Raw genomic sequence first — 12,342 nt, 5'->3', positions numbered from 1 at the left:
AAATGTGACACTGCCATTATTTATTCATGCAGATTTACATGGGATTATCTAGCAGGTGACATTTCTTGATGTAGTCTGCAGCCTTACATCATTAGGTTGTTTAATCTTTCATTTTTGAATTTACATATTTTCTTTTCTTTTCATTTCTTCTGTCTTCTTTTCTCTTCTCTTGTTTTCTTTACTATTATTTTCTATTCTTCTCCTCTGTTCTGCTTTTTTCTTTTGTTTTATCCCTCCTCTTCTCTTCTTGTGTTTTGTTTTCTCCTCTCCTCTTTTCTCTTCTTTTCTTTTTTTCCTCTCTTCTTAACTGAAGAGCGGCAGCAGAGGCGCTAAATCACGCCTCTGGACAATGTAGTTCACAGAGGATAAATTCCTTCACTCCTCTTCGGCAGCACAGACTACATTTCCCGGCGTGCCTTGCGGCCGCTAGTCGCGATCGCTTCCCTGCTCAGACGCGGCGAGTTCAAGTTGCCATAGCAGAGTGAAGCTGAGGGTTGTTCTACTATTACCCACCAACGCTCCACTTTCCGCTCAACATTCTCACTTTTATCTTCCTCCCGTCTCGTCTCCTCTTTGGAAGTTTTAACAGCATGGCCAGTTTACTTCGCTGACGTTTGCTTAGCTTAGCCGGCTAGCTCGCAGGAGTGCGACTTGTTGCTAACCAGGGGGAGCATCACAACAACAATGAGGAGGACCGAGTCAACAACACGGATTTAACTCCGTCCACACGGTCCGTGCAGCCATGAAGACGCGGATCCTGCCAGGGTCCGCCGCGACGAGCGCACACGGAGTCCGCGGCCACCCCACTTCGTGCGTTAATCTGATTATCGTGACGGTGAACAGTTAGCCTGTGTCCGGGGTGTCTGAGCCAAGAGCTGCTGTCCCGACCAGCGTCAAACTATGGACTCGTCCAGCGAGTCGGATCCGTTCGAGGGGAGCAGGTGCAGGGGACGGGAAGCCCACCGCAGACCTGGCCGGGACAGGACCAGAGGCGGCGGTGGGGGTGGAGGCGATGGACGGAGCGCGGAGATCTCCCAGAAGATCAGCACTCTGGCAAACACCTTGCAGGTACTGACGATGCTCTGCACACTGACGTGCACGTGAATCAGTGGCGTTTTATCACAAGCATAACTTCAAATCAGCAGATCTCACTTGTAAAACTATAATACTTGTTTTAAACAATATATACATATGAGATGACATTCTTCCTATTATTTATTTGTGCGTGGGTGTGTGTGCTCCCTTCTACACTCCTTTTGTAAATACTACTGTTTGTTCCTCCTAGATTTGGTTTTTGAATATTTAATACTTAACATTTTACCTCTTCACAGTCTTTTATTTTCTACTATTGTGTGTGTGTGTGTGTTTATTGCTGTCATGGAGGTTGCAGTAAATGTAAAGACATTTCACTGCTTCTAACACTGTTTTACCATTGCTATAAAGTGACAATAAAGGACTATTCTATTCTATTATGCTTATGATTCAGGAAGCAGGATAAAAATGAAATTTGATTACTGAATATTGGAGAAGAGGTTGGATGGAAGTCTTACTTTCCCTCCCCCTTTTTCACACATGTTGAACCAGATATATGTGTTCTATCTATCTGTCTATCTATCTATCTATCTATCTATCTATCTATCTATCTATCTATCTATCTATCTATCTATCTATCTATCTATCTATCTATCTATCTATCTATCTATCTCTAAGTATGTCTGTCTAAATGTGTGTGAGCACTCAGGTATAGATTATTTATTCAGTGATTTTGTATTTTCCTAAAAATCTAGATATATTAATATAGATTATTTGCAACTGTTTGATGTATTTATTCTATATATTTATTTATATGTCTGTGTATCTGTGTTTATATACATTATACTTACGTGTATATATGTGTGCATGCACATTTGTAAATAGGTGTATGTGTATATAAATATAAATAGATTTGTAAATTTGTTTTGGGGTATATCTGTATTTTATATTTTATATCTTTGTCATGACATGTCTGGAATAAAATAATAATAATAATAATAATAATAATAATAATAATAATAATAATAATGATAGTATATTGCCTCTAATTGTGAATATGTTTTAATGTTCTTGAATAGATTTCCTGATTTGTTAACCATGAGCGTTTCCCCGTCAGGACACCAGTAAGAACTTGACCAAAGTGGACCGGATGCTGGGTCAGTACAGGGAGAACACAGACGATCAGGCCGAGGCCATGGTGCTGGTGAGACATCTGTTCTGTCAACAATCACTTTATGTTCCTCTGTGGTTTCCACAAGATGCCAACCATCATTGTGAGTTTCCACCTTGTTTATGTGAGTTTACATCCTTTCATGTCATAAAGGGAATTCAAGTCTAAGTTGCAGTAATATGCTGTGGCGCTGTGTAGAGTTGAGCAGCAGTATAAACTATCGTCATCAAGGCTGTTCGACTCATTAAAGTTGTAAATCTTTTGCAGATATGTCCACAGCATTGAACGTTTCTAACTGCGTTACAGACTCAGACAACAACAACAACAACATCCTTTCAAAACCACAAAAAAAAGTAGAATTGACAGAGGTGTGTGCTGTAAGACAGTGAAAATTAAATAAATAATATGAAATATTTATATTCACATCTATCTTTTGATTGGGTTTTAAGAGTAACTTTAGTCACATGTAATGATCGGAACAGATTCTGTGCTTCGTTTCTTTGCTTTGTGTCCAGACAGTTGAGCTGTGCAGCTTTGAATTTTGGCTATGGAAAGTTGAATCATACCCCAAAGATACCGATGGTTGGAAAGTGGGTTGTTTCCACATGCGATCACACTCTCTGAGCACTAACCACCGCATCAACATGTGGCCCATCAGACTTTAGTGTAGCGTCGGATACGTCGAGTTTGAGCATGGAAACCATCGAGCTTTAGTCCCAAGTGAAGAAGCCAGAATAAACCATCCTCTTCCTCTGTGGAGGAAGCCGGGGAATGAATTCGTGTAAAGTTTTATTATTTGTATTATCCGCATTCTTTGTATTTCAAGGGAAACATCCCGCCAGAGAAATTGCTTACGAGCAGCTATATTACACCCTCTTATCTCATTGTTTACTTCGGGTATCATCAATCATTTGACTTTTCTATTTCTGTGGGTTCACACTCTCCCTGGGGTCTGGGACATTACTTTAGATAAGATCTCCTTATAAACCATTTCCCCAAGTTATCTATTAAAAAAACAAAACTCCTGAGTATATCCTTTTTTTTCTTCTTCTTTTTCCTGCTGTAGCTGCGGGAGAACCTGGAAGAGTCCATCAATCAGCTGCAGAAACAGAGGCTGAGCAGGTCCAACGGGGGTCTGAGCGCCTCGGCGTCGGCCTCCACTCTGCACACCAGCGACCTGGACGCCTGCTCGGGATCAGGTATGGTGGAGCTGACCGGAGCGCTGCGCCGTCCGCTTCCGGCTCCCGCTTCATCGTATCGTTTGTTGGGTTTCATGCAACAGAAGAACGTCGTTTCGTCCCTACGTCTCCGCTGAAGGACTACACGTCCCCGCCGGGCAGGAGAAGAAGGTCTCAGTCTGCCAGCGTTCGCTTTAAGGACCCCGGCCTGTCGGTAGAAGAGGTGAGTAGTCACTGCTGTGTGTAGTTCAAGAAAGGTGCCAGAAGAGGGCGCAGTGAGCCATTATTAACAAACATCTCAAGGGTGGAATTCTTTGGAAGATATAAAAAGTTCCTGCTACAGTGATATTATATTATCAAAAGAGGACATTTAGGTAGAAGTGAAAATGGGATTTTTCTCTTCTCATTCAATTTATTGGAACAAAAAAAAAGAAAGAAGCCAATAGCAGTGGAGGTTAAACCACAACAAAACATCTCAGTGTCTCACTAACTTGTCAGGAGACCTCGAGCATCAATTCCAGCTTGACAACGACGTCTTATGCTGTTTCCAAGTGGACTTATTGTCCACGAGGCATCCCGGCCTTCTTGAAGGTTCTGGACTACACGGTTATGAGCCTCTGGACGGCCACTCAGCTGATCCCGGGGGTTTTCTACGGGATTAAAATCTGAAGAAAGTGCAGGTCTCCTCCATTCGAGGTTCCCCGGTCTCCAGCAGCTTTTCAATGACGATGAGTTGGAGCGTCGTCGTCCATGAAGATGAAATTAATTAGTCCTGTGTTGCTCATGCAGGGGCACAATGGCTGGGTTAATGATGTTATTTAGATCGTATGAGCTTGTCAGTGTAACATTCACAACTCAACACACCTGCCCACACTCTTAACACCTCCAAGTTCATGTATTTATTTCTCCTTTTTTCTTTTTTTTCTGAGTTTAGTTCTCAGCGTGACGATTTGTGCTTCTGTCGCACAGGTTCACACTTTGCATCGATCTCTGCGGGATCTGCGCTCTGACCAGCTGAGGCTGTCCGGTGATCTGGACAGAGAAATCGTCAGGAGGAACAGGTACCTGCTCAGAACCGTGACCCAATCCCCGACTGAATATGCCAAACAGTCGGTCTCGTGTTCGCAGCACTGGCTTGATTTCTCTTTACCTTCACAGAATCTGGTGGCGCTGATAAATGTATATTAGAATATTAGTGAATATTAGATTCTGTAGCAGAGGACAATGTGAGGACGATATATCCATCTTCTATTATTCGTCTCGGGATCGTGGCGTGCTGCAGCCGACCGTCGCTGAAATCACACACAAACTCGCACTCACACCTACAGGCTATTTATAGATACTGATTCACGAAACACCTATGTATTCACGTCAAATCACATCATTATGACAAAATCTAAAGTGTTTTTGATGTGAATTGAATATATTACCATGGCAACCTGTACGACCAAAAGGTGCCATTTTCACAATTTTCCACCAAATGAAATTTGACTTTAGCCGCGGAACATGTTAATTATTTGAATTGCTTTACATATAAATAAAACTGAAGTTGCATTCAGGAGGTGTCACAAGCCAAATTTTTATACTTTTTAACTTTTGTTTCCATTCTTAAAGAGTTTTAAAAAAAAATTTATTTGGATGTATCTATCTATCTATCTATCCATCCATCCATCCATCCATCCATCCATCCATCCATCCATCCATCCATCCATCCATCCATCCATCCATCCATCCATCCATCCATCCATCCATCCATCCATCCATCCATCCATCCATCCATCCATCCATCCATCCATCCAAGTTGCTGTGTGTTCCCTGATGGTCAGAGCGAGTTTAGCTCTACTAGCATTTCCTTCTTTTGTCCCTTTTTTCCTTTCTTTTCCTTTTTGTTTCATTGTTTTTGCCTCTTTTTTCTTTATTGTTTTCAGCTTTTTTCATTTTTCCTCTTTCTCCTTTTTTCTCTTTTTGTCCATGTCATCAAGTTTACCCTTTCTTGTTTTCTTTGAGTAGTTGGATCCATTTCCTCGATTTTTATCTTATTGTTTTTTGCAGTTCAAGCTCTTTGCCTCATTTATCCGTCTTTATCCTGGAGACCGGACCCATTTTTGAAAATCAGCATGGAACGCAAATAAATAAAAAATACAAACAAAATGTTTATTCACATTACATATTCGTAGAGCTCTATTGAGCCGCTGCTGAGGAGCTGCAGGCTGGACCGTGCGCTCACCGCTTGTTTCTCGTCACCGGATTTTAAAAAGACCCCACAGACTTCCATCACACGACTTTCCGACGGGGACACTCGCCCCGCACGGAGGCAGTGATTACTCCGGCACATATATTTGTGTTTACTTGCTTTGAAGCCGCCTCATAACGAGCTGTTTTGGCACGGCAGTGAGATTAAACAGCCGTAAGAGACGCGTCTCCTTCACTCTTATTAGAATGAAATGTTAAATGACGGCTTAATTGAATCCGGGAGCAGAGAGGAGATGTTTGGATAAGGTTTTTTTTTTTTTTAGCTTCTTTAGTACTGCCGTAATTCCTCATCCACAGAAAGTGAGAGGAGACTTAATACGTTTCTCTTCAGGGATGTAAAATGACAGCGACGTGCAGAATATTGATCTCTCACTTCCTTATATCGTCTGTCTTTAAAAAGTCTCTGCTTGAACCCGACAAAATGTATTATTTCATCTCGCTGATGAAAAAGTGATGAAGAGTGTTGCGGTGAACTTAAGATCACGGATTACAATTTGACATTTTGACGTTATTAAAAAGAAGAAAAGAGAATTCTCTGAGCCGCTGCTGACCACACCGTAATTCCTTATTTTTTCATTTAATGCTCACACATATTGTGACGACTATGTCCTTCTGGGTGCCGAAACCTCGAAGCAAAAAGGTCTGAAGTTTACTCTGTGTCTCTCTGTTTGTGACGAACTATCGACTTAACGGTTAAAATCATCGGGGAAACATCCAATTCCGTCAAGTATTCCGATATTTTCAGACACTGCATTGTTTTCATGACTGGACCGGGGAAAGTGGCGCCATAAGAATCTTTTAAAATTCAAATTTTAAAGTTTTTCTTTGTTGTGAAAATATCTTTTATTTTCTCAATTACTGCGTAAAAGTACCACAATCGCAACATGAAGCCAATTTTAAAGGGAACTATCAGAATCGTATTAATCGTTACGATTACGAAATACATGAAACAAAGGGATTAAAAGGAGAAAAAATAAAGTAAAAGCTTTATTAGGAAATCGATTGTTTACATCCTGTTCAAACTAGGAAATCTAAATGTATGGTCATTTCTGTGCTTGACTTCTATTATTACGACCTTTTTACATGCGTCTGTTTCTTCACATCTGCTATTATATTTAACGGCGTCATATCAAACGCTCACATTTTGATTATCGACGTCCCGGAAAACGATTTCATTAAACTGCCGGGTCAATGACTGCAGTTCCCTGGTTTTGTGAATGCTGATGAGTGTTTTCCCTGGCAGGTCTGACGTTGACACCAGGCGGGCGATGGAGAGCCTGACGGAGCACGTGACAACTTCCCACAAACAGGACTCAGTGAGTTTTCTCAATATAAAATATGCAGTTTCCTTCTTTTTAAATTTTTTTTTAAGAAACAGTAACCCGATAAGAGTCTAACTAACAAATCAGTTCCTGCCACATGGATCCTGGTAATGTGTGCAGACATGAGGAGATAAAGGTATTAACTGTCTTTCACAGGTAGATGTGAGGCTTCCTGATTAGACATTGGAGGCAAATTCACTTTAAAATAAAAAAAAGAAAACACACACACACAAAAAACAGTCCTGTTTTGTCATTAATCACACCCCGAGCGCCGGTGACGTCCCCCCCCTGACCCCCGGCGTCATCACTCTTCGTGTCGGCAGGTGTCATCCCGTGTGGAGCGGCGTCTCCGGGAGCTGGAGCGAGAAACGAGCGCCGAGCAGAGGAGCCCGGAGAGAGAGAGACGACCACAGGGGCGGGGGGCCCCGTACGACGAGCCGTGGGAGGTGACACCTCCCCCTTCCCCTCCCCTCCCCTCCCCTCCCCTCCCCTCCCCTCCCCTCCCCTCCCCCCATCTCTCCTCCCACCACTCATCTGTTGTGATCCATCCGTCCAACACCTCCCCGCTGACATTTGCGCGTTTTCTCACATTCAGAAAGAACTTCATGAAAGAATCAAGGAAGCACAGGCATTCAGCACCGAGACTCGGGCCCCGTTTACACATTGAAAACTAGTGATTAAAATGTTTAATCAGATTAATGCACAGAAACCCTGTGATTAATCTGATTAATCACGATTAGATGGAATTCATTTTCAACCTATGTTAATTATTTTTCATTTTGCTTGAGCAAACTCAAGAAAGAAGGGAATATATATACACACTTAATGTGTTTAGTAAGCGCCTTTAACAGTTCATGTTAACGAAAGACAAAACAAATATTTATCCTCTTTAATGTGGCCCTGTTCCTCTTCTTTCAGCACCTACTGAGACAATATTTTAACCTTGTCCGAGAGGAGAGCCGACCGCTTCTTATTTACAAGACGAGTCGGCCGAATCCCCGACTAACGTATGCTTCACTTAAATGCAGTATTTTATGTCGGTCTTGACTTTTATTCGTACTCAAATTTCCCGACGTGATGTTTAGCGCCTTCCATATCCAGTTGGTTCTGTCACTACCGGATTAACTGCCCATTGCAGCGTTAACTTTTTTGCCTTATTGGAAACGCATGCTTTACATGAGATTGTTTTGAAAATGATGTCTGTTTCCATGGAAACGGCAGAAACACTGAAAATGATGTAGTTCACATGCTAGGCCACTAGTGGGTGCTGTTAAAACCACACACATAAAATACCACGCAGAGGAAATAGAAAAGAGTGTAAAATATCAAATAAGACCAGATGGAAATTAGATATTATATATATATATAGTTCTTTAACAGACTTTGCCTTAGCTGTTATTACCTCCACTTATTTATCCGTCACCATATTAACATTCACAGTCAAGCATGTATAGTATCAGTGCGGCACCGAGAAGCTTCAATCCCGCTGACTTCAGGTGCACAGCGAAGGAAGTGACTGCGAGGATAGAGCGATATCAGATATCTTCAAGCTGGAGTGCCTTGGGTGGCTAAGCCGTGCGATGCGCACAGACTTACTGCTACATCCACAGCTCTGGTGGAACCTGCTCACGATAGAATCACTCATCCATCCATCCATCCTCTATACTTAGGGCAGCGGTGACTGGAGCCAGTCCCAGCTGACTATGAGTGAAGGGTTCACCCTGAACAGGTCAGCAGTCCATCACAGGGCAAACGCAGAGACGCTCACGCTCACATTCACCTCTAATGGACATTTAGAAAACACCAACCTATCTACACGCAGTTCAGCAGTTTTTTCTGTCTTTACATTTTCCAAAATAAAGATAAATCTGGACCCCTCCCGCCCCCCAACATTTAAGCCTTTTCATTTTCATGTCAAAATAATAAAATCAAATATACAGTAACTCGGACGTCGTTCAATTAGGCCTTTAATTCTCCATTTCCCCCCAAATTACCAAACCATTATGGCTGCCATCTGTGGTGGCGCGAGATTAAAAGATAATGAATCTTCTGTGATTATTCTTCACCTTTCACGAAGAAGGAGTCGGAGAAGATGCCCGTCGAAAGCAGCAACCATAATAGGTGTGATTAGTAATCTTCCACACAATTAGGAAGAGATGATCACATTTATTTTTTTGTTTTTGTTTCAGAACCTGCTATTTAGCTGCTTGATGATTTCCTTCACTCGGGTGATGCCGTCCTTTGTGGCTCCTTTAAGTGGTGCTCCTGCTGTTTCTTCAAGCCCTCCTTACTCTTTCTTTTTTTTTTTTTATGAGCTCACATATGAAATTACCTCCAAACACTGCATATGACTGCTAAGCAATCAATTGCTGCTTCTCAGCATTTTCATGCCAATCATGTCTTTTTTTTGAGACACAATGTGTCTGAACGCGTAAATAACTGAGAGAGCTTGGTTATTAAGTGCACTTAGGAAGCCGTGTGCACATTAACCTGTACTATTGCTCTCGCAATGCCGCCCTACCTCCATAATATACATAATCTGCCTCCTGTCAGGTGATGTTCCCAGTGAGTTATTTTGTGGTTAATCTGCTGCATTTCACGAGTCGGCCACTGAGGGGCGCTGTGTAGCTGCCACCCAGCCCGATCGCCTCTCACGAGCAGGAGGATTTTCAACACGCTGTGTAATGACGGTCGCCACCAATTCATTTGCATCCCTCTCCTCCGCAGTGCCCTAATGGGACGCCAGCAGGGCCCCGGGGCGATGGGAAATAATGCATTTGTCCAAAAATTAGTGGTAAATAAACAAGTATGAGGAAATGAAGAGGAAAATAATCTCCTCCACTAGTAAAGAGAAGGAGGGGAGGGAGAGCAGAGGCCATATTTATTCCCCACCGATGGGCCCGCTGCGATGTGAATCAAATAGATGATGAGTCACTTGGGTAGATGTTATTGCTCGCAGCCGGTAATTCATCACCGCAGCCCCGCTCCGAACGAGTGGGATTGAGTGGGATCTAAGCTCTTGTTCAAATTCACCGTGATGCCACGACGATCTGGTTCCAAGGAAACGACGTTCGGAAGGGGCGGAGGGGTTCCCGTGATGCAACGGCTCCTCTCATGTTGCTTTTCTTCTTACACTACGCGTGTAATCCTTCACGCTGAGGCCTTTTATGCGGTTGTTGTTTGTGTTTCGTAGACTTTTGGCAGAAGCCAGATCCAGGAAAGAGAGGAGGCGGCCACAGCCAGGCGACTGAAGGCGGAGAGGGAGAAATCCAAGGTAAAGGGATTTAGTTAAAAAAAAAAAAAAAAAAAATGCTGGTAGAAACCAAAAAAGAATGCTATAATTTGTTTTAAATGTCTGATTGATTCATTAGGCAATTTTATTGCTCTCCACATTCCCACGTGCAGTAAAATACTTGGAAACAGAACATTGAGTGTTTGAAGAAGATATAAATCAGTGAATTATTACCATTTGAAAGTGCATTACTGAGAACAATTACACATTTTTTGGGATAGTTTGGGGATATTTCAGTGTATTTTGCACAAGACGGTTTCATTAAGTAATTTGCTTTATGTTGAGATTGTAGTAATTGTTCAGCTTCAGGCTTCAAGAATATGTAAGTGTCATCAAACTCATTTTAGTTCTGGGACTAATAAGGAATTTCATCTTTAGTGGGTCGGACCGGTAAAATTGTGTCATAATTGCCTGTAGATTTAAACCTTAACTTTTTTATTTGTTGTGGAGCAGAGAATACGTGGTGAAAGTACTACTAATAATGACTACGATCTAAACATAAATCCAATTCTAATGTAATCGTCTGGTGCAAAATACAGTGAAATGTCCAGAAAACTTCTCCTGTAACTGTTGCATTCTGGGTGTTTTTACAAACTCACATCATTGCTTCGAGGTTCGTGCTAGTTTGCTATTTCCATGGCAGCATAACTGGTATCGCTGTGTTTTGTTCTATCCATTACTGTAAAAAAAAGAAAGAAATCAATACCATTTGTTTAACGGCCAGATTGGAGCCTCTTGCAGGCCAGTAATGAATGATAAAAATCCATGTGACATCATTTTGTCGACCCTCTTGCCTCATTATTACAGAACCATACTGATTTCATATACAAAAAATAAGACACGATCGGTACTCTCTCCCGCAGAAAGACCAACATAGCAAATGAAAGTCGATGTTATACAACATGCACCTGATCCTTGAAGCCACGTTTATGAAGACGTAACGTAGACACGTGCTGACGACTTTCTGTCCGGCAGCTTCCGCGAAGTGTGGAGTTCTCCTCCAACGTGCCAAAGGAGCAACAAAACTGGCACATTATGATAACCCACGTTCATACAGTGAACTTGTTCTCGTTTATTCTTTCACTGCTTCCACATCAAACTCTTGTCCTGCCATTGTTGTCGTCGTGCCCGTCTCCTCAGATGGAGCAGGAGCTGGAGAGAGCCCGGAGGTTACTGGAGCAGTCGGAGGAAAGCCGGCAGTCCCTCGATCAACAGGTCTGTTCGCACAATGACAACACCAGGAGGCTGCGAAGAGACTTGTTCAGGAAAACTACAGTGCTGCCTTTTTTTATTTGTCAGAAAGTGAGATGTCTTCTTTTGCTGTTGGATTCTTTTTTTTTTTTTTTACGCGGCCGATGATTCCCGCAGGTGGAGGACATGCGCGGTGAGCTGCAAAGGACGAGGAAGGAGAAGATGGGGCTTCAGAGGGCACTGCTGGAGACTCCTCAGCCCAGTGCTCAGCCGCATGGCAACCACAACGAGAGGGAGGGGGGGAGAGGCGCACGGCAAGGCCCAGGTACTGAGGTGCTGAAGGGAGACGGACTGAACAAATAGAGACAATCCTCCTAACCTCGTAGCCAAAGAACCAGTTTTTATTTATTAATTTGTTTTGTATTGAATCAAATCCTTTAAGAAAACCTCCAGACGGTACAGTTTCAGTGCCAACTGCTCAATCAAAACACCTCTCGGAGTGGGAATGGCAAAATGCAAAACAGTGGACGAGAACAGGCTCGCAACAGGAGTAATGATGGTGAAAGGATAAGCTGAGTGTTGGTGAGAGGACAGAAGATTGATTTGCACTGCAGCGCCAAACAAGGAGAAGAGAGAAAGAATGGCAAAGACATCGCAGCCATGAAAGCCGAGAGAAAAATTGAGTGTATATTAAAGGAAAATATTGAAAATCTAAGCTCTCGGTGCCAGACTATTTCTTTTCTTTCTGTGATGGTATTGATTTTTGGGGCATCAAAGTGCTGTAAAAGGCAGCGAGAGCTTGAAAATGACAGATTGTTATGAGACTGCCTCGATTCCTTTAGTGGTTTTGGCGCAGAAGAGATAAATTCGCTTGAGATTATTTGGTTAAAGCTGTTTTACTGA

General features: G+C 42.5%; 1 protein-coding gene across 1 annotated transcript in view; it reads left to right on the top strand.

The window, feature by feature from the left end:
- The first annotated feature begins 448 nt into the window (after positions 1–448).
- cep128 (centrosomal protein 128) overlaps positions 449–12,342 on the top strand; it is a 57,001-nt gene continuing 45,107 nt past the window's right edge. Inside the window, exons 1-10 of the mRNA XM_080491040.1 lie at positions 449–1,068; positions 2,150–2,236; positions 3,270–3,402; positions 3,486–3,604; positions 4,351–4,442; positions 6,878–6,950; positions 7,280–7,402; positions 10,150–10,230; positions 11,389–11,463; positions 11,617–11,764. Coding sequence (XP_080347166.1) covers positions 901–1,068; positions 2,150–2,236; positions 3,270–3,402; positions 3,486–3,604; positions 4,351–4,442; positions 6,878–6,950; positions 7,280–7,402; positions 10,150–10,230; positions 11,389–11,463; positions 11,617–11,764 — 1,099 coding nt within the window. The 5' untranslated portion in view covers positions 449–900. The remainder of the gene's footprint in view (positions 1,069–2,149; positions 2,237–3,269; positions 3,403–3,485; positions 3,605–4,350; positions 4,443–6,877; positions 6,951–7,279; positions 7,403–10,149; positions 10,231–11,388; positions 11,464–11,616; positions 11,765–12,342) is intronic.

The sequence above is a fragment of the Lipophrys pholis genome, assembly GCF_963383615.2.
Source record: "Lipophrys pholis genome assembly, chromosome: 21".
NCBI lineage: Eukaryota > Metazoa > Chordata > Actinopteri > Blenniiformes > Blenniidae > Lipophrys > Lipophrys pholis.
This window is presented reverse-complemented; position numbering and strand designations above follow the sequence as displayed.